A 26166-nucleotide genomic window follows, 5' to 3' on the forward strand; every position below is an offset into this window, starting at 1 on the left:
TGGCAGGAGCCAGGATCCAGGTGCTTTTCCTGGTCTCCCATGGGGTGCAGGGCCCAAGCACCTGGGCCATCCTCCACTGCACTCCCTGGCCATAGCAGAGAGCTGGCCTGGAAGAGGGGCAACCGGGACAGAATCCTGCGCCCCAACCGGGACTAGAACCCGGTGTGCCGGCGCCGCAAGGTGGAGGATTAGCCTAGTGAGCCACGGCGCCGGCCTCAGGCCAGGGTTTTAATCCACTGCACCACAGCGCCAGCCCCCGGGTCTCTTAATATAAGGAGATGAGGAGAACATTACTGCCTTACTTACAGCAAGTGGTGTTTGGGCAGTCAGTGCTGAAGTAACCCCTGACCTGTGTGTTCCTTACCAGGAGGGTGGTGGAAGGGCAGGGGTGAGGGTGGGGTGGGGAGTGCAGCTTAGCTCTTGATTTGTTGTCTCCATGAGAAGAGAAATCGAAAGTGTTGTTGATGTGAATATCACTGAATTAGTACATTCAGATGAAAGAAAGGGACATTGGCTAAGGGACTCATCCAAGGAGAGAGGTGGAAAGATAACCGTCCTAAGAGGTCGTGAAATTGTGAAGAAATGAATGAGTTAAACATGGGTCGGGATGGTCCATGGTAGATTATGACTTCAGTCAGAAATCCTCTGCCATTGTTAGGTAGAATGGATCGGAACCACTGTGTGAAGCAGGAGCCACTGTAGAATCGGATTATAGGGGGTGGTGCTGTGGCGGAGCGGGTAAAGCTGCCGTCTGCTGCAACCCCGGCATCCCATATGGGCGCCAGTTTGGGTCCTGATGTTCCTCTTCCGATTCAGCCTTGCTAACGGCCTGGGAAAACGGTGGAGGATGGCCCAGGTGCTTGGGCCTCTACCACTGTCATGGGAGGCCTGGATGAAGCTCCTGGCCTCTGGCTTCGGCCTGGCCCAGCCCTGGCTGTTGCAGCCACCTGGAGAGTAAACCAGCAGATGGGAGAGCTCTCTCTATGCCTCTGTCTCTGAACTCTTCCAAATAAATAAATAAATAAATCTTAATTTTAAAAAAGCAGATGATAAGGAATTAAATGATTATACTTCCATCTGAAGCTTCATCGTGTAGATGGAAAGAAATAGTTTCAATGAAGAAACGTATTCCAGAAGATGGTCACATCGGTGACAAATGCCGATCCTTGGAGCTGTGTGCGTGGGGTGGGGGGGTTTGTATGAAACCTACAGGGTTTACCAGGCACAGGGAGCTTAGCCTCTTTATTGGCCCTGCAAATATGGGAAAAGAAAAGACCATAGGCTGTTTCTCTGCTTCTTGGATCAGCTGTAATAAGAATAGCTCTACATTTAGGACATTCTTCTGGATAAAAAAGTAAAAATACATCCCTTCCTTGCCATGTAACTGTGTTACTTCTGGAAAGCGAAGGGAAGTGTGCACTGTGATTTCTCAGGCAAGTGTGGCTGGGACAGGTTGGGAGATGCTGGCTGCAGTGGTTGGCTGCTGTCCAGTGTTTGTCACCTGTGTTGGCCCTTGATGTCATGATTTGTTTGAAACCTGTTTCATACACCCCAGAAAGTAAGCAAATACAGTGATAAAGTCTCTTCTCTGCCATGTATTACAGAGGAAGAAAAAAGTAGTGGCTTATATTGTGCATGCTAACCATGGATAGGGTTTCTCTTAAGGGAAGGGGCAGGTGAAAATGAGGAGGTGCGATGAAGATCCCATCAATGTAAAATGATTGAAAGGCCAGGTGTTGCGCACAGATACTTGGTTAGTTAAATAGGCATGCGCAAAATGCATTCATGAGAAGCAGAAAAGCAGCTGCAGACAAGGTGCCGGTTTGGCGGCAGCGCACCTCATGGAACCCCAGCTTAAAAGAAATCAGAGGCTATTTATGAGCGAGGAGAAATTCAGTCTCTTGGTTCACCTAGGAAAAGTCCACAGAGTTTGCATGAAGCAGAAAGGTGCGTAATTACCCAGAGATTCTGGGTCGATAGCCATCTGCCGTCTGAGAAGGGTGAGAAGGGCACCACGCTGGTCCTAGCAGGTTCACAGGAAGGGACTGAAAGTGGAATTAATGGAGGCTGTGCGATAAAGGAGATGTGCGGCTGTCCATGCGTCATCTTGGTTGTTAGGGGTGTCTTTCGGGGGCCTGTGTTGTAGCGCCCTGAGCTAAGCCGTCACCTGTAATGTTGGCATCCCACATCCGAGTGCCAGTTCAAGTCCTGGTTGCTCCACTTCCAATCCAGCTCTCTGTTAATGTGCCTGGGAAGGTAGTGAAGGATGGCCCAAGTGCTTGGGCCATCATCTGCTGCTTTTCCCCCCTGCATTCGCAGGGAGCTGGATCAGAAGCCGAGCGGCCGGGACTCAGGCCTGCTCTCTGCTGTGGAAGGCTGGTGTCGCAGGGGTGCCTTAACCTGCCGTGCCACAGCGCGGTCCCTGCTCTAAGGTGCAGCACTGCTCTTAGTGCTTTAGCATTAGTCTGCACACGCTGAGGGTTAGGACGACAGAAGCCAGTCTTGCCTCTGAGAGATTGGCGCTGGGTCCAGCTGTCAAGCGACCCAGGTTTCTGCTCCAGCCCCAGCGCTCAGTTCCAGTGCCTCCACCAGCTCTCCCCCTTCTCTCTAACGCGCCTCTTCCTGCATCGACGTTGAGCCATTCATGGCTGATCCTAGAGAACTGCAATGTGTGACTGTAGCCGACAGATCACATCAAGCTATGTGTAACTCTCAATAAAGATTTTTTTTTTTTTTTGACAGGCAGAGTGGACAGAGAGAGAGACAGAGAGAAAGGTCTTCCTTTTGCCGTTGGTTCACCCTGCTGTGGCCGGCGCGCTGTGGCCGGCACACCACGCTGATCCGATGGCAGGAGCCAGGAGCCAGGTGCTTTTTTCCTGGTCTCCCATGGGGTGCAGGGCCCAAGCACCTGGGCCATCCTCCACTGCACTCCCTGGCCACAGCAGAGGGCTGGCCTGGAAGAGGGGCAACCGGGACAGAATCTGGCGCCCCGACCGGGACTAGAACCCGGTGTGCCGGCGCCGCAAGGCGGAGGATTAGCCTAGTGAGCCGCGACGCCGGCTCTCAATAAAGATTTTTAACAACAAACAAACAAAAGCCAGCCTTCCTCTTTACCCTCCCCTCCCTGTACTCCTAGCTGGGGAGGACAGAAGTCCAGTGGGGCTGTGGCTTTCTTGTCTTGCTGCTCATGGCCTTGATCGGATGTCGCTGTAACTGCGGGGAGTAGAAGGGATGTCCCTGTAACTGCGGGGAGTAGAAGGACTGCCGCTGCTCTGTTAGCTGTTTGCGATTCAGTCGCACGTCTCAGGGGGGGAGGTGTTCTGGGGCCTCTTCATCCCTGGTGAGATGCAGACAGCTGTGGTCGCCTCCTCTATTGCCCATTTCCCCTCTCAAGAGCACCAGGCTGGCCTAAATTAGAACTGAAGTGAAACTGATGGTGAACAGCTGACTCTCGCCCACCCACCCCCCCCCTTTTTTTTTTGCCAACCAGAAACTCTTGTTCCCCTTTGAGACAGGGTTCAGCCAGTTGAGGGGAGGCGAGGAGCAGCATGCAAATTGAGTCCCTCAGCTGGGGTGTGGCCTTGCTGGGTGGTGGGGTGTGGGGGGAGATGCTTGTCTTCTGCACCTGCTGCAGCCACGCCCTGAAAGCCCTGAAAACCCACAGACGGAGTGGGGTGTTCCGGTGCTCCAAGGAGATGAACAGGAAAGCCCGACGTGGGAGCAGAGTGATGAGGCTCCCGGATGATCTCGGGATTCTGTAGTTGGTATTACCAGGAACCTAGGGAACGCAGCGGTGCTTCTATTTTTGGTGCTTCTCCCCTGATTTTTTTTTCATAATATGTGGGAAATGTGTATTATGCAAAAAAATTATGCATGGCCTTCAAATTTTTTTTTGCACCAAAATAAACTCATACTTTTCATTCCATTGTTTCATGAAGTTTTTGGAGGACCTTTGTATATATGGGAATGGATTCTAAGGGTTTAAGACTAAAGGTAGTATATACTGTGTACTTAGACTGAATTTATTAATATTCCTTTAAAAAAAAAAACATTATTTGAGTAATTGAGAGGGAGAGAGCGAGCAAGTGTGAGAGAGACAGAGAGATCTTCCAGCTGCTGGTTCACTCCCTAAATGGCTGCAGTAGCTAGGACTGGACCAGGCTGAAGTCATGAGCCAGGAATCCCATCTGGTTCTCCCATAGGAATGGCAGGAGCCCAAGTGCTTGGGCCACTTCTGCCTTCCTGGTCGCATGGAAGTTGGATTGGAAGCAGAGCAGCCAGGACTCAGACTGTGACTCTGATGTGGGATGCTGGCATCAAGAGCAGTGGCTTAACCGACTGCACCGCCACACCCACCCCTAACATTGTTGTCTGTAACAGGGACTGACCAGAGGAACTCCATGTTAGAGCACCCAAGACTCCACCTGAGAAAGCACCACCCACCGGGAGACTCTGGTCTGAAACTAGCTACGGTCTAAAACTAAGACATAACACTACACTACATCCGACTTGGCAAAACATAGACATCCCCTAGCATGATCGCTCAAGCTTAAAACAGATAGGCTGCACCTGGATTGATGTTACGATTGTGATTTGTCTGTGTCACATGTAGGATTTAGGTTGGTACCTGGACTCGTGTCAAGACTGTAATTGGTATTGTCAGCATTGTAACTGGTATAGTTTCACACAGGCCTTGGGTCAGCTTGACCCTAGCAACCATGTATTCCCCCTCCCCTCCTTGAGAAACCCTGTTGCTCTGAGCAGGGGGTGGAGAGTTCTGTAGGGCATGAGCCCGCTCTCCACCGCTGGCAGTAAAGGACCGGCACATTTTATCCGTGTGTGGTGCTCCTCTGTTTGCACTGGCTCAGGCACAGCAATTTCAGGCTTTAGGTGCATGCCTGGAACCCTGTCGGCGCCAACAGTTTACTTGAGGGGTGAAGCGTGGACTCCATGGGCTCCCAGTCTGGCCCAGGGAGGAGTTTGCCGGAACCCCGTGGTATGATGGAGAGGAACGGCTGCAGAGGCTGAAGGAGACAGGGATGTTGAGTTTCTGCAGTGTGACTTGCTTCCCAGCACGCAGGACAGCCCTTTGTGAGGGATCCGGTAGTGAAGGGAGGGCCTGGGGCGGCTGTCAGATGGCTGTGATGGTGGGAGATACTGCCGCTGAGAGAGGGGAGTCCTGACTTCCCTGGGCGGAGATACTGCCGCTGAGAGAGGGGAGTCCTGACTTCCCTGGGCGTGTGTGTGGGACTTTCCCATCGGAGCCAGCGGGGGCACACCATGCATGAGGTAGCAGGGGCGAAGAAGCAGATAAAATACTTTTGTCCTGAAGGGGTCTTTTTTTTTTTTTTTTTTTTTTTTTTGGATAGGCAGAGTGGACAGTGAGAGAGAGAGACAGACAGAAAGGTCTTCCTTTGCCGTTGGTTCACCCTCCAATGGCCGCCGCGGCTGGCGCTGATCCGATGGCAGGAGCCAGGTGTTTCTCCTGGTCTCCCATGGGGTGCAGGGCCCAAGGACTCGGGCCATCCTCCACTGCACTCCCGGGCCACAGCAAAGAGCTGGACTGGAAGAGGAGCAACCGGGACAGAATCTGGCGCCCCGACCGGGACTAGAACCTCTGTTAGGAGGAGGATTAGCCTGTTGAGCTGTGGCGCCGGCCCCTGAAGGGGTCTTTGATGACAGCTGCTTGGTCAGTCTCTGGAGGGGTGAATTAGGACAGCTTTCTAAATGTGAATTTCTCCCCACTTCCATGTATTTTTTCCCCCAATTTTTAAAAGGATGGTGAGACGCCTGTAAATTGTATTCATTTCTACTAGAGGAAAACTGGATCTGAGAGCTGGAGGCCTGGCTTGAGTCACCACAGTGGAAAGGCAGGGTCCCTTCAGCCAGGTCCAGACCCGGAGGGGCTCCAACCCCTTTGACAGAAGGGGAGCCCTCAGCACTGCTGCAAGGCTGGACCAGTGATCACTCCTCACGCCTTCCCCCTGAGAGCCTGTGTCCACCGCCAGAGGAAGTGTGTAGGCCTCTCAGAGACTTCTAGACCCTGACTGAGGACCCGGAGTGCCACCATGGGCTGCCAGGCCAGGGGACTTTGGGTAGTCCAGCGAAATGTGGAATGCTGGTTCAAGGTCAAGGACTTGGTTCATCATCCACTGCTTTCCCAGGCCGTAGCAGAGAGCTGGATTGGAAGTGGAGCAGCCGGGTATTGAACCAGCACCCATATGGGATGCCGGTGCTTCAGGCCAGGGCATTAACCCACTGTGCCACAGCACAGGCCCCCATTTCTTACCTCTTAAATGCAGATGTATTTGGCCACTGGCAGGTTCCCCACCTTGAAGAGCCGCTGAGGTAATTAAGGCCAAGGAGAAGCCTGTGGAACTTCCTCTTTGTTCAAGGATGGTGAGCTAAGAGGAGCACCGCGTCCTGGGGTGGGGCAGGCATTAGTGCCCCCCCCCCCCCCCCCCCCCCGCCGCAAGACTCGGAAATCGCAGGTGTGGAGACGGCGCTCACACCCCCGTTTCTCTTGTCTGTCTGGCCTGTGCAGGAGGCAGATTCATTGTAGAGAGAACTTGGGATACTGAGAACTTTAATCAGATGGTGACTCAAATTTCAGCTGCTGTTCATGGTGTAGGGTATCTTTATTGGAAAAAATCAACATAACCCCAATTCCTGTTCTAAAACCGTAGGTTTGGCAAATTCTTTACCTGTATACCGGTGTGCAAGGGTTACTAGAAGGACTCTGCTTTACCTAGCCTGACCAGCCGTATACATCACAGTCTTGCCTCTGTGTCAAAAAGACACCCTGCACTCTTTAACCTCGATTCTGTGTTGTCTCAGTCTTCCTGTTACCCCACAGCACGGCCTCCTGGCCCAGCCCGTCTGTGTCACGGCTAGTGCACTTGATAAATAGGAAGTGATCAGACCTTAGATGCTGCGGTGAGACGTTCAGAAACATTGATCGTTTAATGCCATTTTCCAAAGGCTTTCTGAGATACCCTTGGATCAGGGAGCGTCCAGTCGGGGGTAAAAGGAACCATGTACACCATTTTAGTGGAGAGACTTTACTGGGAGGAGTGGGTGGAGCAGGTGTTGGAGGACCAGGTGTGTCGGAAAGGAAGAAGGCGGTAACAGGGCTATGGCATTGACCCTGGGCGTGGAGAGCAAAGGCAAGGGCTTGGGGCTGGCAGCATGGAGGCACTTGAGGAGGGGAGCTGCTGTGGGACCCCAGACCCCTGAGTGCACGCTGCTGCTGGCTTTTTGGGCTCTTGGAGGAAGAAGCCACGGAGCCAGGACTCGGACAGGTGAAGGCTGTGGATTTTTTTTTTTTTTTTTTTTTGACAGGCAGAGTGGACAGTGAGAGAGAGAGACAGAGAGAAAGGTCTTCCTTTGCCGTTGGTTCACCCTCCAATGGCCGCCGTGGCCGGTGCGCTGCGGCCGGCGCACCGCGCTGATCCGATGGCAGGAGCCAGGAGCCGGGTGCTTTTCCTGGTCTCCCATGGGGTGCAGGGCCTAAGCACCTGGGCCATCCTCCACTGCACTCCTGGGCCACAGCAGAGAGCTGGCCTGGAAGAGGGGCAATCGGGACAGAATCCAGCGCCCCAACCGGGACTAGAACCCGGTGTGCCGGACTAGAACCCGGTGTGCCGGCGCCACTAGGCGGAGGATTAGCCTAGTGAGCCGCGGCGCCGGCCGAAGGCTGTGGATTTTGTGACCCATCAGTCATCTCGGCTGCAGGCCACCTGGTCGCCGTCGCCTGCCCACGTGTGCTGTACGTAGTGTTAGGAAGAAATGTCGACGGCCTGTTCCTGGGAGGGGAGGGCCAGCGGCGGAGCGTCCAGCAGAGGTCCCCTCGTCACTGCAGCGTCCGTTGGCAAGGTTTTTAGGGCAGCCTGCCTCCCGTGTGACTGTGCCACTTCCCTTCCCCCTCGCCGACCGGCAGCCTTTGGCTCCGTGACCGTGACCGGGAAATTGGAGAAGTCGTGATAAGTGTCAGCTCTTGGGGCCAGAGCAGGGGAGGTGAGAGGGCGACTGGTGTAAGTTAGCTTTTATATTTTTAGCTGATTGGTTTGTGATACCTGGTCCCTTGTCTCCTCTCCCTCCGCCTTTTGTTTGTCTTGGTGGAAGCCTTTAACATTCCAGGTTCCTTCCCGCTTTGTGCTAGCTCAGGGCTGCTCGTGTCCGCCAATCCCTCCTCTCACATGTCAGGACCTCTGGTGCAGGTGGCTGGGCCCTGGCCCCCAAGCCGCGCCTCTCTCTAAGGAGGCTGTTACTTGAAGCGATCCCGATGTAGGGAACTTCTCCGGCTGCGGTGTGCCCATTTGCTCCTCTTCTTAGGGAGCAAGACTGTGGGCAAGCTGAGTGTAAGGGCGTCTGGACCAGGTCCTTCCCAGAGAGCGCTCTTGCGGGCGGCAGGGCAGACTGGCAGCTCCTGGAGTTCATCCACTGGGAGGTGGTCTCTCTTTCGCTTTGTCTTTCCCAGCCTGGGGTAACGCAGCCTTCCGCCCTGTCTCTCCCAGGCAAGATTCTGGGGAGTGAAGTCGTCTCCCCTGCTCCTGCCGACCGAGCACAAACCTGTGCTGCCCATATCTGAGAAGCTTTTGTAGGTTGGAGCAGGGCTGCTGTCCCCCCAAGGCTGGGGCACAGTGGCTCCGTGTTCCACTGTCCGTCCCCACGTCCTTTGCTGGTGAGGGGTTAATCCATTGGCAGTCGCAGCCGCAAGCCTGTTGTCACCCCTGCCCTGCCACTGGGGGCTGAAGTGACCAGCAGGAGACACAGCCACGCCCTCTGCAGCTCAGCCCAGAGCTTCCATGGCTGGGGGTGCCGTGCCTGAGCCTGACCCTCCAGCCCTCGTGCTTGAAGAACTCTTTCCATTACTAGCAAAACCTAACAGAAATCTGCGTGTGCCTACCGCGGTGTGCACAGGTGCAGTCGAAACGTAAGATGTGTTTGTCCCTGATCGGGAGGCTGTTAGCTGCCTGTGGGAACCTTGGCCGTCCCACGCTCACCAGAGACGCTTTGATGCCTGTGCAGGGGAGGCGAGTGAATTGTTAGGGCAGGGTGGTAACAAAGCGTTTCAATCTGTGGAACTTGGGGAGGGAAAACGTACGATTCCTTAAAGTGGTGGGCACAGGGGCAGCCCAGGTGTTCGGATGCGGGGGCCTCACGCACAGCTCGAAGGGTTTGAATCGTGATGACTTTTCCTGCCACGTTGCTGAGTGGCGAGATAAATTCAGGGAAGCTCTGGGTGCCCACGGGAGGCACCAGTGAGTGACCCTGGGGCAATTCCAGCCGCCCACGGGGCCTCCTTATCCAGGAAGCTGTAGTGGTACTGGCCGACCCGTTTCCTCTCCCCCCACGGTGGCCTGTGCAGCTGGGGCAGGACCACGTCACCCCAGCCAGCAGGAGCCTGTCCTCCTGGCCTCGGACAGGGCAGCCCTTGTTGTTCCCCAGGCAGCTCAACAGTGGCCGGGGACGGCCCTTCCAGAAAGAGATTCGGGTAGACAACCCTTGTTTTCCAACGTAGCCTCAGTCTGGACCTGGGCGGCCAGAGGAGCAGATTCAGGGACACCTGCTGAGCAGGGCAGCCTTGGAGCCTGAGGGAAAAAGAGCAGTGGGTGTGTTTGGCGAGGTCTGCAGTGATGGCTGGCTCTCCGCAGCTGTTCCACGTGTCTTGGAATAACGCTGAAACACACACTAGGATTCTGCTACCATCTGGGGTCTCCCCATCCTTAAGGAGGGTGGTAACAGTTGGAGAGATCCAGCTGGGGTGAGCGGGTGGATTGTGTGCATTTCTGTGATACAAGTGAAGACGCAAAGGCATGTGCGCAGTTAGGGGGACCTGGATGCAGCTCCTGGCCCAGCCCTGGCTGTTGGGCCATTTGGGGAGTGAACCTGTGGATGGAAGTTCTCGCTCACCCCATGCCCCCTCCTCTGTAATTCTGAATTTGATATAAATAAATACATAAATCTAAAAAAAAAATTGTCATGGCAGAAAACGTGAGACAATATGTGTGTCTGAGTCTACCAGTTATTTATAGCTTTGAAAGCGATTTCATGATGATGTTAGTCCCACAGGACCGGAGTAAACAGTTCTAATGATCTTGAATGCGTTTGTCACCATCAGTTTCTCATGGTCTAAATTATGGGGTTATAAATCCATTTTCATTTAAAGTAGCAAACAGCAGGTGGTTGTCTACATCAATAAGTAACACTGTTTGCAATACAGGATGACCTTGACACTTCGGAATTAAGCGAGGATTCAACCTTAGGAAGAGGGAGGCTGGTAATTGTTGGCAAGCTTAGGTTCTGTGCTCTGTCTGCATAAATGAGGCCTCACGGTGGGTTCTGCACTGTTGGGTGTCAGCTGTATTCCGCAGCTGGTGGTTAGATGATGGCCAGATCTGTGCTTTCCTTCTGGGTGGACTTGGGACGCACTGGCTGGTGCAGTGAAGCCGACTTCTCCCGCGCATCCACGACCTCATATCTGCAGCTTTTAAGTGGGCGAAGCTGTGGTTTGACGACTTCTAGAACCAGAAAATGCAGCGAAGATGTTTCAGTCGCTGTCTTCCTGACTGAGGCCCCCTAGAATCGCATGTTGGATTCACCAGATACGTTTGTGTCTTGTGGAGCTGATTTTTCCTTCCAGACGAGCAACATCTGTGCTCTAGCTGGTGCTTCCAGGAAGCCTTTCTGATTCTCTTGGAAGGACCTGCTGGTAGAATGTTGAAGTGCATGTTCGAGTGATGTCCTCTGAAAGCTTCCTTTTAAACATTTTCTCCCTCTCTTGGTGGCCAATCACGTATAAAACGGCTCGTGTTTTTAGGTAAAAGGAAATCAGATTGGCCTTAGTTCTTTTTGCATGGACTAGGTCGTTCAGTATCTATGTTTGCACCACTGAACAGGCAGAGCGGTCACTGTCATGGTTAGGACCGGAAAGGACCTTGGGGGCCATCTGGTTGACCCCTCCCTTCCCAGGCGGTACACACAGCCTGCCTGTCATGGGGAGTGGGTGGCACAGCCGGCAGCAAACCCAGGCTTCCTGAGCCCTGACTTCTGTGTTCTCCCCCACCTCAGCCGCCCTGGGTTTCTCATTTTGTTTGGCAGGTGGGTTTTTGGCATTTGTTGATTTGCACATTTTGCTAAGTAGAAAATTACCACTGTGTATGTATGGATGATTGAGGCGGAGACAGAAGACCGCGTTTGCAGAAGTACTTGCTTGATGGAAACACTTGAAGTCAGCCTGAGCCCAGCAGTTCCTTTTTTTTTTTTTTTAACTTTTATTTAATATAAATTTCCAAAGTACTGCTTATGGATTACAATGGCTCCCCCCCCCCATAACTTCCCTCCCACCTGCAACCCTCCCCTTTCCCTCTCCGTCCCCCCTTCCATTCACATCAAGATTCATTTCTCTTTATATACAGAAGATCAGTTTAGCATACATTAAGTAAAGATTTCAACATTTTGCACCCACATAGAAACACAAAGTGAAAAATACTGTCTGAGTACTAGTTATGGCATTAAATCAAAATGTACAGCACATTAAGGACAGAGATCCTACATGAGGAGTACACTGTGACTCCTGCTGTTGACTTAACAAATTGACACTCTTATTTATGGCATCAGTAATCACCCTAGGCTCTTGTCATGAGTTGCCAAGGCTATGGAAGCCTTTTGAGTTCACCGACTCCAGCAGTTCCTTTTTGCTCATAACTGGAAGTGAAGTCTCTGTGTCACCAGGTGGCTCACGGCAAATGTCTTTGACCTTTCAGAGCAGAAGAGTCGATAAGCGAGGATGACAAGAGGAGGTAGGTTTGGCATTGCAGCCGCTTATAATTTCCGTAATTCTGGTCACACCTCGTGGACCTGACACACGGTAGCACGTGGCCAGCAGTGCAGCCTCCACCAGGAAAACTTTGGCTCAGAGAGCACAGGTAGGCACGTGTGATCTGGCAAAGAACCGGCCCAGAATTCCTAATCTTTGCTTCTTTCAATCAGGCCGGGGCTTGGTCCTGTGCGTTTGGCCGGTGCCCGTTTCTGTTGTGTGGCCTTTGTGTGTGCTCTTTCTCTGTGGCTGGAGGACTTCCCGGCTGCCCCAGCCCTCTCTGTCCTCCTCCTCCTCTTCCCCGTCCTCTGAGTGACTGCACTCGGATCTCGGGACTCTTCACACCCCTGGCCCTCGTTTTATATGAGGGCCTTTGAGAAAGGCAGTGGGGCCAGCAGTGTGGCACAGCGAGTTTAGCTGCCGCCTGCGATCCCACACTGCAGAACTGGTGTGAGTTCTAGCTGCTCTGCTTCCACTTCACTCCCTGCTAGTGTACCTGGGAGGGCAGCAGAAGGTGGCTCCGCACTTGGGCCGCTGCACCCATGTAGGAGACCTGGATGGAGTTCTGGGCTCCTGGCTTCAGCCTGGCCCACACCTGGCTACTGTAACCATTTGGGGAGTGAACCAGCAGGTGGGAGATCTCTCTCTCTCTATGTTTCTGTCCCCCACCCTCCCCACCAATGCCCTCTGTGTCACTCTGCTTTTCAAATAAATCTTAAAAAAAAAAAAAAAAAAAACAAACTTATAGAAAACAAAGTTAAAATGATGCAGAGGTTTTGGAACCCATGCATATGCAGGGTGTTTAAATAGTTCATGGGAAATGTGTATTATGAAAAACTATAGATTTCAAATTTTGCATTTATATCTCCTTGTAGGTAAAATGATATTGTGTGCCCATAACACCTAATTCCATGCTGACCACTCTGAGTTCATAATGAATGAGGCTTGATGAACCATGACATGTCACTCTACTGCTATTTAGTGCTGTACCAAATTATAGCTTTCCAACTTCTGTTCTTTGTCATTGCAAGTAAAATATCTAAAAATCCTTCTAACTCAATGTGACTTCATGTTTTTTCTTTTAAATAGCTTCTTTTTAATAGAAGAAAATAATTATATTTTCAGGGACAGTAATATTCTGAATTCTACTTCTGAAAAATTGGAGTGATTTTAGCAGTTACGTCATTGAAGTACTCTTTGGCTTTTTTTTTTTTTTTGCTTCCTATGAATATATAGTACCACTTAAACTGGTCCAATTTCTTTTCTTAAAGAAACTACGGAGGCGTCTATGTTGGCCTACCATCTGAAGCTGTCAATATGGTGTCCAATCAGACAAAGACTGTACGAAAAAGTAAGTTAAATGGTGTTTATTCTAAGTGTTTATTTTCATGTTTTATGAAAAAACCAGAAAATTCTTATTTCAGCTTGTTTGACTCAGCCTCCATGAGAGTTAGTTGCAGGGAGCCGTAAGTACTGTCTGTTCTTGTGCTCATTTGCTGAAAATACCACCCACGTATTAAGAGTAATTCCAGGGCAAAATTTAGCTCTTATTTGTGGTTGTGTACTCACAGGCACTTAAACTTTCTAAATTTCAGTGATCAGTGTGAAAATGCAAGCTGGCATTGAAGTCAGTTCATGGAGTTTTTGTAAAACATAAAGGTAAATTTCTCTGATATAGAAGCCGGCACCGCGGCTCACTAGGCTAATCCTCCGCCTTGCGGCGCCGGCACACCGGGTTCTAGTCCCGGTCGGGGCGCCGGTTCTGTCTCGGTTGCTCCTCTTCCAGTCCAGCTCTCTGCTGTGGCCCGGGAGTGCAGTGGAGGATGGCCCAAGTGCTTGGGTCCTGCACCCCATGGGAGACCAGGAGAAGCACCTGGCTTCTAGCTTTGGATCAGTGCGGTGCGTCTGGCTGCAGTGCGCAGGCCGCAGCAGCCATTGGAGGGTGAACCAACGGCAAAGGAAGACCTTTCTCTCTGTCTCTCTCACTGTCTACTCTGCCTGTCAAAAAAAATTAAAAAAAAAAAAAAATTTCTCTGATATAGGAAGGCGACTAACTTTGATCTGTTGATAAAGGGAGAGAAAGTAAGGTTCCTTCTCAGCTTTTGTGTAGGGTCTTAAGTCAGGGTTTAAGTGGGGCTTACTATCAAGTATGCTGAATACGCTACGCCCTAACGATGGTAGCTCTCCATGACCGTTCTTACCGTGTTTACTTTGCACACAAGACTGTCTGGCACTGTAGGTAAGATACCATAATTATTATTATTATTATTATTTTTGACAGGCAGAGTGGACAGTGAGAGAGAGAGAGAGAGAAAGGTCTTCCTTTGCCGTTGGTTCACCCTCCAATGGCCGCCACGGCCAGTGCACTGCAGCCAGCGCACCGTGCTAATCCGAAGGCAGGAGCCAGGTGCTTCTCCTGGTCTCCCATGCAGGTGCAGGGCCCAAGGACTTGGGCCATCCTCCACTGCATTTCCGGGCCACAGCAGAGAGCTGGCCTGGAAGAGGAGCAACCGGGACAGAACTGGTGCCCCAACCAGGACTAGAACCCGGTGTACCGGCGCCGCAAGGCGGAGGATTAGCCTAGTGAGCCGCGGCGCCGGCCGATACCATAATTATTTGATCCTCTTTGCTGTTTCTCTACTTGATGATGTAAACTAGCAAATCCTTGTGTGTCACTGTTAGTAGTTCTGTTGGGAACTGGAGTGTGTTCCATATAATCTGAACACTCAACTCTTCTTAATTTTCTCTTTAAGATTAGAAGAACATAACACGGCCCAAGAATCAAGAGGTATTGTATATTTTTCTGAATAGTTCTGTGTGTTCAGCCTTGATGATGCATGAGCTGCAGCTGTCACTGTTACTTGTTTCTAAGAAATCCTAAACTTGAGGGTCAGAGGGAGGCGTCTCAGCCCATGGAACTGAGTGTGTTTCACTGTGAAGAGGTTAGGGATCAGGACAATTTTCTTTCCAACTACTTTTGTTTGTGGTGCAACTTAATGTATTGAATAAGAGCAAGTACAGCATCTACCTAACACTCTGAGGTCTCCGCCCTTCCCTGCTGTCAGCACTTAGAGGGCCTTGTGTTGACAAATGACAGACAAGGAGGGCTCATTAGGTTAGGACTAACATCAAGTGTATGGCAGAGCCAGAGGTGAGTTCATGTTCAGGGAGGCGGTGTCTGAGTCTCAGCACTCCAGCAGGGACAGGCGGTCGTCACTGTCCTGACCTGCAGGAGGGGAGGGATCCAGACCAGGTTTGCAGGTGGGCAGAAGAAGCCGTTCTCAAAGACGAGTCCTGGTGAGGCGCTTGGAGTTGGAATTAAACCGAGCCACACAGGGAGAAGGACAAGAGAAGAGTCACACTTGGTTGCTAAGTACCTTCTGTGTGCCAGTGTCTTAAAGCGATGCGGCAGCATTTCCACAGGGGCAGAATCCCAGTTCCCCTGGCCCAACGCACGCTCAATGCTTGGACCCCATTGTGTTTCGGCCTTGCGAAGTGACACCCCGCCACTTTGCCACCTTAGCCGTCAGGAGGCCCCCATCTCCTGGGGTAGCCCCGTAGCTTCTGGGACTTTGTGAAACCAGTTGAGAAATGATTTGGGAATCCATTCAGATGATTAAAATTTTAATAATCCGGAAGTGCAGTGTCCTCTGTAGGTGGCTCTCGGCCGGGCCCCTTTAGATGTGTGAGTGCTTCCAGCACAGGTCCTCAAATGCCAGCACGCAGACCCCTGGCAGGTGGATGGCCTGACTCCCACAGCTGGTTCTGACCAGTCTGGGAGGCGTGGGGCTGTGCCCAGCCAGTCTGTATTATTAATATGGGTGAAACTGGCGTATATGCAGATAGGCTTATCATGTTGTGTTTTAACTGTTGAGTTTCTAAGTCTTTTTTTTTTTCCATCCACTTTGTCTCTTTATATGAATATCATCACCAGTGCTCAGCGTTGCAGCTGCCTCAGGATGAGTCTTGAATCAGTGTATTTGGGTGGACGTTGAGTGTGTGATTTACTAAGAATCAGTGACTACTAGGTAGGCTCCAGGCTGCCGGATTTGTATCTAAGTTGCACCTTACAAGTTTGCTAACTCCGTTTCTCTTTCTCTGTTTGTTGTCTCTGCAGCTTGCTCATCCATTTGGAAGGAATTTGGCTCTGACATTGTGATGTGTGCAGATGTTTCCCAGGAAACTATGGACTGTCTCCCTCAGTTCCCCTCCTGCCCCCCCTCGCCCCCCCCAACTCTTAGGTGCATGGCTAGGATGGCAGGTGCAGGCTGAGGGCTGTGGTAACAGCGAGGAATTGATTAGATAGTACACCCGTTGATGGAGCTCCCTGTGGCCCACCTGCGAGAATCCCGGGAGGTGGCTGCGTGCCCCCGGGCCACCATGCCCCGCCCACTGCATGTCCCCCTCGGCCACCCAGCACAGTTCATAGAACTCATGTCTTTTCAGATACTTTTTTGATAGTTTTTTTATATAATGAAATCCTTATTCTGTTTATAACTTAAAATAGTAAGCCACTATAAATGAATTCCTTAAAGTAATATATTTGTTCTCTTTCACTATTTCTACTTCTCATTACTTTTTAGCTATAAAATTGGTAAACTGATTCTTATTAATCCCTCCCTCTTTTTTACTATTTGGTTTTCAAATTTTATTTAAATGTCAAAGAAATTCCTTTATTAGGAACAATATTTTACATGGAAGTAGTCAAAGGAAAGCTACTTAAATTCGCATGCCGTGTGCACATGTTGATTAAATGCCTGTTTTCTGTAGTCAGGCTGCTTCATGGACGTCAGTCTCCCGTTCCACCTTGGTGTGACTGTGACAGCTTTCAAGGCCCTGTGGATTGGTGATCCGTGGGCTGTCTGGGAAGTCCTTAATTTGATAATGTTGCGTGTATCTACTCAGTACTGCAGTGTAAATCGCTGTGTTCACCAGTGTATTTCAACAATTAAAACATTTTTAGCCCTCTTTACCTGGATTTCTCAATTATTTTTCAGAAAAAACCCCAATTTCTTAAAAGACTTATTTATTTGAAAAGCAGAGCTGTCAGAGGCAGAGACAAAGAGAAAGATCTTCCATTTGCTGTTTCATTATCCAAGCGGTCACAACAGCCACACCTGGGCCAGGCCGAAGCCAGGAGTCAGGAACTCTGTCCGTGTCTCCCTCATGGGTGGTGGGACCCTAAGCACTTGGACCATCTTCCACTGCCTTCCCAGGTACTTTAGCAGGGAGCTGGATTGGAAGCAGAGAGGAACCAAGCATTCCCACAGGGGGTGCCAACGCCCCAAGCAGCAGCTTAACCTGTAGCGAGTGCTGCATTGCCAGCCCTCAAAAGGGCACTTTTTTTTTTTTTTTTTTTTGACAGAGTGGACAGTGAGAAGAGAGACAGAGAGAAAGGTCTTCCTTTGCCGTTGGTTCACCCTCCAATGGCCTCCGTGGCTGGTGTGCTGTGGCCGGCGCACTGCGCTGATCCGATGGCAGGAGCCAGGTGCTTCTCCTGGTCTCCCATGGGGTGCAGGGCCCAAGCACTTGGGCCATCCTCCACTGCACTCCCTGGTCACAGCAGAGAGCTGGCCTGGAAGAGGGGCAACCGGAACAGAATCCAGCACCCCGACTGGGACTCGAACCTGGTGTGCTGGCGCCGCAAGGCGGAGGATTAGCCTAGTGAGCCGCGGCGCCGGCCCGAAAGAGCACTTTCAAAAGAGTCACGTGTGGCATTGTGATCCATGGATACACTATACAAATACATAGAGATAATTCATACATAGATTGCCGTGGAAAACATTCTCATATATTAGGTCCATATGACAACCGTAGGGACATCAAATTAATAAAAAAAACCAAAGATTTAAGACTAAGAAGTTTCCACGATATCTGCACTCCTGTCTGCTGTCCCCCAGTGCATAACTGCATTTAAGTGGAACATGAGCGTTTGTCCCTTAAGATTGACTTTGTTTAGATTGAAAATGTTTAATTTTGAACCAATTTTAGATTTCTAGAAGAGGGTGAGGATTGTACAGAGAGCTCCTGTTTGCTCTTAACCCAACTCCCCTAATGTTACTCTTGCATAAATAGTGTGTTTTTCAAAGGTTAGAAGTTAGACAAAGGCACAGCACTTGAAACTACACCCTTAAATTCGATTCCATTAATTTTTTCTCTGATTTCCTTTGTTTGCTTCCAAAATCAAATCTAAGACTCCACTGGCCATCCTGCTCCATTAATTGTTCCATTTGGCCATCCTGTCTCCTATTTACTTATTCAGTCATTTTTCTCTGTTGATATGAACTTACAAGTGTTTATTTTGTTCTGTCGGTTATAATCTAATACTGTCATAAGTTGCTGAAATTATTCCAGGTTTATCCATTGGGAAATTTTCATGTTGGATTATAACATGTCCCCATCATGACTTTTTAACAGAGAGCAGGCCTATAAAAAAATTCAGCTCAATAGTTAAAACACATCCCTAGAATTCCATCAAATTTCATTATAAATGAAGAGTGTTTCCCATATTATGACAAGTCTTAACATTTTCCTTCAACCAGACATGATTTAAATTTAGAATCCTGCGATGCTTAGATGTTAATAATACTTGCTACCCACTTACCTGTGTCTGGAGGCTAAAGATGATCATCTTTCATAAGTACTGCAAGAATCTTGAGTGAAAGACTCAAAGAATAATAATCATTCACATGAGAGGCTTCAACAGCACTGTGAGAGATTGGTAAAGCCTTCAAAACGCCTGAAATTTAAGAGTTAATACCTTTTCAAACAACACATTCTGTTCCTTTGCAAGGTTATTGTTAAAAATACAATGGAGATGTGAGTTTAATAGAATTCCTGATTAGTGGAATTGTGTGATGATAAAAGATTCTCTTAGGAAACCTTCTAAGGCGGGAGGGAGATAACTTGCCCCTAAGCCTCAGAGCTGAGCTTTGAGAAGCTACCCCCAACTCTGTCCTGTGGAAATCTGCTTCTAACTAGTGTAAGTACCCTGGGGTGTTGCTGAACATTGCTGTCCTGCTCAGCGGAGTCTTCAAAGGGAATTGGACTGGCTTTGGGGAGGGAACCGAAATGATAGATGATGCTGTTAGTACAATGGGGAGCTGCCTTTCTGGGGTTTCTGAACGGGCAAGAGTTTGAAGAGGAGAATCCAGGCTGCCTTGTGAATGGGGAGCTACGGGTAGCAGTGGTATATCCGTGCCCAGCGCTGGGAAAAATTACAGGAGTGAACTCACTTCCAGGAAAGTCGTTCTCGTACTACGTGTACTCGATGCACCTGATTAATCCAAGCAGGGCCAGATGGTGAGGTGCTTTTCCGTAGTGTGTGTGCTAATCCCGTTTCTGCCGTTCAGTCACCAAACCAACAGGGGCTGAGTTCTTGCTGCCACCGCGATGAGCACTGGTTACTCAGGGTTCAGCTGGAAAAGACCCAGGCAGTGATAGAGACGTAGTAGCCTGTAATGAACTTGGAACACAGTGGCCGAGAGGGCGTGGCACACAGAGCAGGGACACCCAGGTCTGAATGCCAGGTGCGCAGTGACTCTGGGGTGCGGTCCCCCGTGCAGAGCTGTGGGGAGAGTGACAGTTTGCTCCCGGTAAGTGGGAGAAGGAAAGGCATTGTGGCCGAGAACTGCAGGCACAAAGGCACGGAGCCCTGCAGGCCGTGGTGCAACCCGGGACCTGGTGGACATTGTACCTGGCAGGTGGAGTGATGGGAATGGTGGAGGGTGGGGGAGTGGGCTTTTGAGGGGTCTTGTGGGCCGTGCTGGCACTTCTCCTAGAGGCTGGGGTGTGAAGCTCAGGTGCTGAGAGAGGTCCCTCCTCCTCTCCCAGGAGCTCGCAGAGCATTGGTTTTACTGTCTCTTCCGGCACCTGCTCTGCAGGTTTCTCTCTGGAGGTGTGACTAATCCTTGCAGTTCTGTTTGGTGAAGGTGCAGTTTTGATACAAAATACAGGGCTAGCGTTCGGGCACAGCAGGTGCAGCCGCTGCCTGGGACGCCTGCATCCCACACTAGGGAGCCTGGTTCGAGTCTTGGCAGCTCTGCACTTTTCCACCCAGCTCCCTGTGCCGCTGCACCTGCGAGGCACCCGACGGGAGACCCCAGGACTCTGTTTCCTGCCACCCACGTGGGAGACCTGATGGAGTTCCTGGATCCTGGTTTCAGCCTGGCCCAGCCCTGGCTACTGCAGGCCTCTGGGACGTAGATGGAAGGTCTATCCCTCTCCCTCTCTCTCACTCTGCCTTTCAGATAAATCTTTATAGAACGTACTTGGAGTTTTCAGACACAGTGCTCGTGGCTGGATGTAGCCAGACAGTGAGGGTGTCAGGAACATTCCATTAGGGGAGAGCCAGGCTTTGGCTTAGTAATGAGCTAATTAGGTTGCAGGGATGTCGGAGCCACCCCACTGTGTCACATTTTTCTCCCACTTCTTTTTCAATTAATGTCTTTTCCTCATTCTCAAAATATTTAATATTAAAGAACCCAGGCTCCCTCGAAGGCAGGGGCCTGGTATACTCTTTCCGTTCTTCTTACAGTGGAGCCCCTGGAACCCACTGTGAAGAGATGGCCTTTGGTTGGTGTGGAAGGGACACCGTTTGTCTTCCAGAGAGAGAAAGACTGGTGGGGCAGCCTCTCGGTCTCCTCTCTCTCTCTCTAGAGCCGTCATCTCTCTGGGACAGTTGTTAGGGCCTTTGGGTGTCAGTTGACTTTTCTGTGTCTTGAAAAATTTCAGCCAATGGGACGCAATGAATTCTGATTCTTCCCCAGGCTTGTTAGCAGAAGCCAGCCATTCATGGATTCGTGCATCGTTGGTTATGTCCCGGGTGTCTGTTCCACGCCAGGCCTTGTTCTAGGCCCTGGAGCAGTGAACAAGGCAGAGGGAAGTCCCTGACGTGATGGGCCCAGTGTTCATTATGGGGATGGACACAGGGAGTGAATATTGCGATTTCAGCAGCTCTCAGGAGGTCCCAGCAAAGAGGGAAGAAAGAGCTGGTTGGAACGGGGAGCATTGTGACCGGTGATGAGGGAGTTGTTCATTGCAAGGTAAGACTCTGCAGGGGAAGTAACCACCCGTGTCGATCTGTAGTGGAAGTCACTCTGAGGACGAGGGACAGGTTACGTATGTGTGTCATATTTGAAGAAGAGCAGACAGTTCAGGGTGGCAGAGATTGCAAACGGGGCCGCCACTAAATGGTGTATCAAATTAAGCTGTTGCCTGCGACAGCAGCATCTCATATTGGAGCGTGGGTTCGAGTCCTGGCTGATCCGCTTCCAATCCAGCTCCTGGCTAATGCACCTGGGAAAGCAGCAGAAGATGGCCCAAATGCTTGGGCCCCTGCCACCCATGTGGGAGACCTGGATGGAGCTATAGGGTGGTGGCTTTGGCCTGGCCCAGCCGGTTAGGGGAGTAAATATTAAAAAGGAAAAAGATCACAAATGGAAGAGGGATAGGTGACGTCAGAGGTTGGCTGGAGGGGCACCAGGTCCAGTGCAGGGCGGTGGCTCCGGCCGTGAGGGGGACGCCTTGACTGGCATGGAGCAGGGGAGGCGGCTCGCTGGCTGCAGTGCGGGTGTGGTGAGGCTGGAAGCGGGGAGGTGGTCCGAGTAGCCGAGCAGGGCCGTGATGGCCGCCTGGGCAGGGCAGTGGCACTGGAAGCAGTCAGCTTCGGGATGGAGTTTGAAGATGCAGTGGATGGAATAGAAACGAGGAGCACTCCGGGATGGTGACCGAGCAGCCGGGAGAACGGGGGTGCCATCTGCCGAGGCGGGGAGCACGCGGAGGAGCAGGGTTTGGGTGTCACAGGTGATTTGGATGCAAGGGCGAGGGTGCCTCTTGGAGCTCCCTGGGCAGCCCTAGCATGAGCAGGCGCCGTGTCGGGGGAGAGATCAGGGCTGAAGGCGCAGGCTTGCTGTAGGCCGCGGGGTCTCCAGCAGGGGTGTGGATAGGAAAGAGATTCGAGGGCTCAGCCCAGCCACTCCGTGTTTGGAGCCCAGGGTAAAAGGAAGTGGCCTTGAAGGAGCAGCCAGGGAGAGGGCAGGGAATAGGAGTGAATCCAGGAGTTTGTTGTCCCGGAAGGCACAGGGAGCGAGCGCAGGGTGAGGTGAGTGTGTGAAGGGCTGTACAGAGTAGCCGGGGTTGGGGTAACCATGCCGTCACGGGCAGGGGCTCCCACGGGAACGGAGGGGAGAGTCTGGGCATATTGATCTTGTTGAGGGAAGGTGGTCTGTTACTATGCATGGCTCGACTGTGTTTTACAGGCGATACCGATCCTGTTTGCAGCTAACAGAGGAGTCTGTAACCCTGGATGCCCTGGCTCTCTGTTCAGAGGGGGTCACCTCAGAGGTCAAATTATTATGTTTCTGTCTTTACCTGGAGCTTCACTGCAGCTACAGACATAAAACATTGCAATTTGAGGGCGTGGGACATGACCTACTGGGCATCAGACCGTTCATAAAAACCACAGTAGCCGTAACACAGGCAGAGAGAACCGAGAGAACAGAAAAACGCGTAAATACAAATTCTGCATATCATGTCATACACTAGAATGTAAAGGAAGTTACTTTTTAAAAAAAGTATTTTTGTTTATTTGAAACGTGCAGTGAGAGAGCGAGCTCAGGAGCGAGCAAGCTGCCACCTGCTGGCTGACCCCCGGAACAGCAGGGCCTGGAACACAGCGGGGGCTGGAACGTGCCAGAGCCAGGAGAGGAAACTGAAGTCCACACGGGTAGCAGGGACCCAAGTGCTTGAGCCATCACCTGCTTCCTCCCAGGGAAGCTGGAAAAGCCGGATCAGAAGCAGAGCTGGGACTTGAACCCAGGCTCTCGGATACGGGCTGTGGGCGTCCCACGGGCGTCTAACCCCTGTGCCACAACACCCACCTCAGGAAGTCACTTTTTAAAACTGGTGCCGGAGACACCACATGGCATCCTGTAAGTATATTCCAGTGGACTGGAACATAATAGAAATAAACTGTGAAACTAAGGAAAATATTGGACAGCAGTTATTTGAATTGAGATTTGGGAAAGAGATTGATGTGAGTGACACGTCAAGCCGAGCCCACAAAATGCCATGTTGGCAGACCTGGTTATAGAAAAACAGAAACCAGCCGTGTGTCCGAAGAACATAGCTTGGAATTGCTTAAAAGGGAAGTGGAAAACAGTCGGACAGCCACTGCGGACAGGGTTAATCTCTGTAAAGAGCTCAGATGGAGGCCCTGAGAGACTGGGAACAAAGGCACTAGAAAGTTCATGAAAGGACACGATTGGCTAGTGCGGCACAGTGGGACACTCAGCCTCATTAAAGACAAAGGATTCAAAATAAAAATAATGAGACAATTGTCACCTGTCCAAGGATGCGACTCCCTGCGCCTCCTGGTGGCGGTAAGCTGAACTGCAACTGTTGCTGCTTCAGGATTTCTGCCCTGGTTCACTGCTCCTTCCCCAACTAATGGGTGACAACTTGAGTATCTGTGTGCAGCACCTCCCCATACCTGGGCCTCGAAGGTCTTTCCCTGTCCTCCACTAGTTATGCCCTGGCTCGTACCCCTAGGTGCAGCTTTTCATAGTGATTTCTTTCTTTCTCTTAGACTTATTTATCTGAAAGGTTTACAGAGAGGGGGAGAGAGAGTGAGAGAGAGAGAAAGAGAGTGAGAGAGAGAGATCAGTCTTCCATCTACTAGGCCAGGCCGGAGCTCAGGGCTTTATTCGGGAGCTTCAGTGCCTGGAATGGTTGCGGAGAGTAGCTGGTGCTGGAATATTTTCCCACCTCTCTCCACCTGTTCTTTGCATCTGTGAGGCTGAGCCGGCAGCTTGGATCCCTCCCTCTCCTGCACTTGGGTGACGGGCCCCAGGAGAGCACTTGCCACCTGCATTGCAAATCCACATTCACCCACTTGCTCCAACCGGTACTGAGCCCATTGGCTTCTTTCCCTCTTGGCTGCCACCCGTGGAGGCCGAGCCCACACCATTTTGTGCGGGGACCAGAGTGAAGCGAGTGGAGGGTGACACAGTGGTGGGGCCGGTCCCCGTCTCTCACTGTTCAGTGGCTGGCAAGCCTGTCCTCCCCGGTCCCCAGCACTGGCGCAGGGCTTGGCCCACAGGCGTGATTGACAAGCATGCATCTGACCTTGGTGGAAGCCCTTGGATTTGCTTGACAACATCAGACCCTTCTACATCCATGCTCATGCCTAATCCTCATAGCAGTCTCTTGCATGATAAGGTAATAGGAAAATAAAAAATTAGTTAGAATCATGCTATTTTTTGTAAGATGTATTCGTTTATTTGAAAGGCAGAATTACAAGGAGACAGAAGCAGAAAGGGAGGGGAAGAGAGAGAGAGAAAAACATGTCTTCCATCTGCTCGTTCACTCCCCAAAAGGGCACTACAGCTGGGGTTGGGCCGATCTGTAGCCAGCGGCCAGGAGCTGCTTCTGGGTCTCCCACATAGGTGCAGGGGTCCAAGCACTTGAGCCATCTACCGCTTTCCCAGGCCACAGCAGAGAGCTGGATCCGAAGAGGAGCAGCCTGGACTTGAATTGACATTCATGTGGGATGCCAGCACCACAGGTAGAGGCTTAGCCCACTACGCCACAGTGCCGGCCTGAACCATGCTGTTCCCTAACAATTGGCATAAATTCTGCAATGAAACTGCATGCAAACCTCCCGCTGCTGCGGGTTAGGGTCCTGCCCAGGTAGTGTGTGCCTCTACTGCCACCTGGTGGAATCAACTTCCAACAGCAGCTTGGTTTCCCTAGTCGGGAGTAACCTCTTATACTCTCGATTCCTGGGTTGAGCAGTTTGTTCTGGGGGTTCCTGTCCTGACAGTGCCACTCACTGGCTGTGTATTTTGGGCACTTTGGGCACGTCTCTGTGTCTCAGGTTCCTAACCTGTGAAATGGAGTCATTAATAATGAAACACTAAAACTCCTATGTGTGAATTGCTTACTACACGCTGTGTATTAAGTTGTTGAGTTTCCACAACGATGCTGTTGTATGGGAACATGTATTATTTCCCCTTTACAGCTTCTGCGCAGAGAGGAGTGACGCTCACACGAGTTCCTGCGGGGAACTCACTGCCTCTCCTTCACGCGGTTGCCTTGAGTGGAGGGGGTGGGGCTCCGGCCCACCGCACACTTCCCTGGCACCCGCATTCACACGCGGCAACGTTTGTGAACACAGATGGCATTGGCACAAGGCTGCCGGCGCTGCCCCTGAGCTCTGTGAGCGAGGGCTCATAGCCCGTGCAGAGACGCCCCCCCGCCCCCCCCAGCCCTCACTGGCTCTGCCTTGGGCCCTGCTGCTGCTCCTCGTCCTGGGCTTTCTCTTGTTCATGCCTCCCTGGAGCAGAATCACTTTGTAAAGAAATTCTAGACTTGACTTGGAGAGCAACACCCCAACACACACCTGTCTGCTGTGATAGTTTTGGGGCCAAGTCAGGTGTTTTCTCGGGAGGATTTTAGGGGTGCCAATACAGTAGCACCTAACAGCTTTAGACAGGCCTGAGTGTAGGGGGGAGAAGGGGAAGACAGAGAGAGACTATGAGGATGGACACACCAGGTCCTGCAGAGGGTCACAGGCTACCACGGGAATGGCTCCAGGCACTGGGATTTGGCTTGGAAGAGCTCTGGGGCTGCTGTTGGCTTCTGGCGAATTTTCTGAGTCCTCCCCAGGATTCGGCAAGCCATCGGATGACAGCACTCCTGTTTCCTTGACCCTGTCTCACAAACGCACTTATTTTGCAGTGTCGTATCTTATCAAGTGCAGGGAGCCCCGTTTGTGATGTTTATTGTTAGTGCCACGTTTCTGACGAGGAGGCCGCGATGCAGGGGAGCAACACACTGGCCTGCAGGCCCTTCATCCTAAGCGGGGTTCATAGTTCAGCCCAGGGAGCAGCTACAGAGGGCCCGGGAGGTGGCCGAGCTGGGGGGACCTGCATTCGGGTCAGCCTGACCTCTGTCAGAGCTGTAACTCGCAAAGGAGTGGTCAAAATGCACAAAGAAGAGAAATGAGGGGAGAAGAGGACGCTGTTGGAGGAAGGGAATGACCGAATGAAGGCTGCAAATGGGTAGCGTTTGGGATTTTCGGAGATAAACCCAACAATTGTGGTTATGGGCTTCTTCCTCAGCAGTTGCAACTAGCGTAGAGATAAATGCAGGAATCAGACGGGTGGAGCTTATAATACCACTGTTAAGGTGGGGGGACCCCAAATCTATTGGGTTGCCCCCAACTGATGTCCACTCAGAACCTCGGAGTGTGACCTTACTTAAAGATTTATTTGAAAGGCAGAGTTGGAGAGAGACGTTCCATCCGCTGGCTCACTCCCCAGATGGTCACAACAGCTGAAGCC

General features: G+C 51.4%; 1 protein-coding gene and 1 long non-coding RNA gene across 2 annotated transcripts in view; both read left to right on the top strand.

The window, feature by feature from the left end:
- Nucleotides 1–16793, top strand: part of C11H12orf75 (chromosome 11 C12orf75 homolog) — a gene marked incomplete at its 5' end in the record, with an annotated part of 54105 nt that extends 37312 nt beyond the window's left edge. Inside the window, 4 exons of the mRNA XM_051844930.2 lie at nt 11769–11804; nt 13093–13172; nt 14575–14609; nt 15939–16793. Of these exons, the coding sequence (XP_051700890.2) occupies nt 11769–11804; nt 13093–13172; nt 14575–14579 (121 nt within the window). The remainder of the gene's footprint in view (nt 1–11768; nt 11805–13092; nt 13173–14574; nt 14610–15938) is intronic.
- Nucleotides 16794–17214: 421 nt separating this feature from the next.
- LOC138844423 (uncharacterized) lies at nt 17215–25123 on the top strand. Its single transcript, XR_011380246.1, has 3 exons — nt 17215–19350; nt 20590–20865; nt 22081–25123. It is a non-coding gene; the product is annotated as an uncharacterized lncRNA (long non-coding RNA).
- The last annotated feature ends 1043 nt before the right edge of the window (nt 25124–26166 follow it).

Source organism: Oryctolagus cuniculus, chromosome 11, assembly GCF_964237555.1.
Source record: "Oryctolagus cuniculus chromosome 11, mOryCun1.1, whole genome shotgun sequence".
Lineage (NCBI taxonomy): Eukaryota > Metazoa > Chordata > Mammalia > Lagomorpha > Leporidae > Oryctolagus > Oryctolagus cuniculus.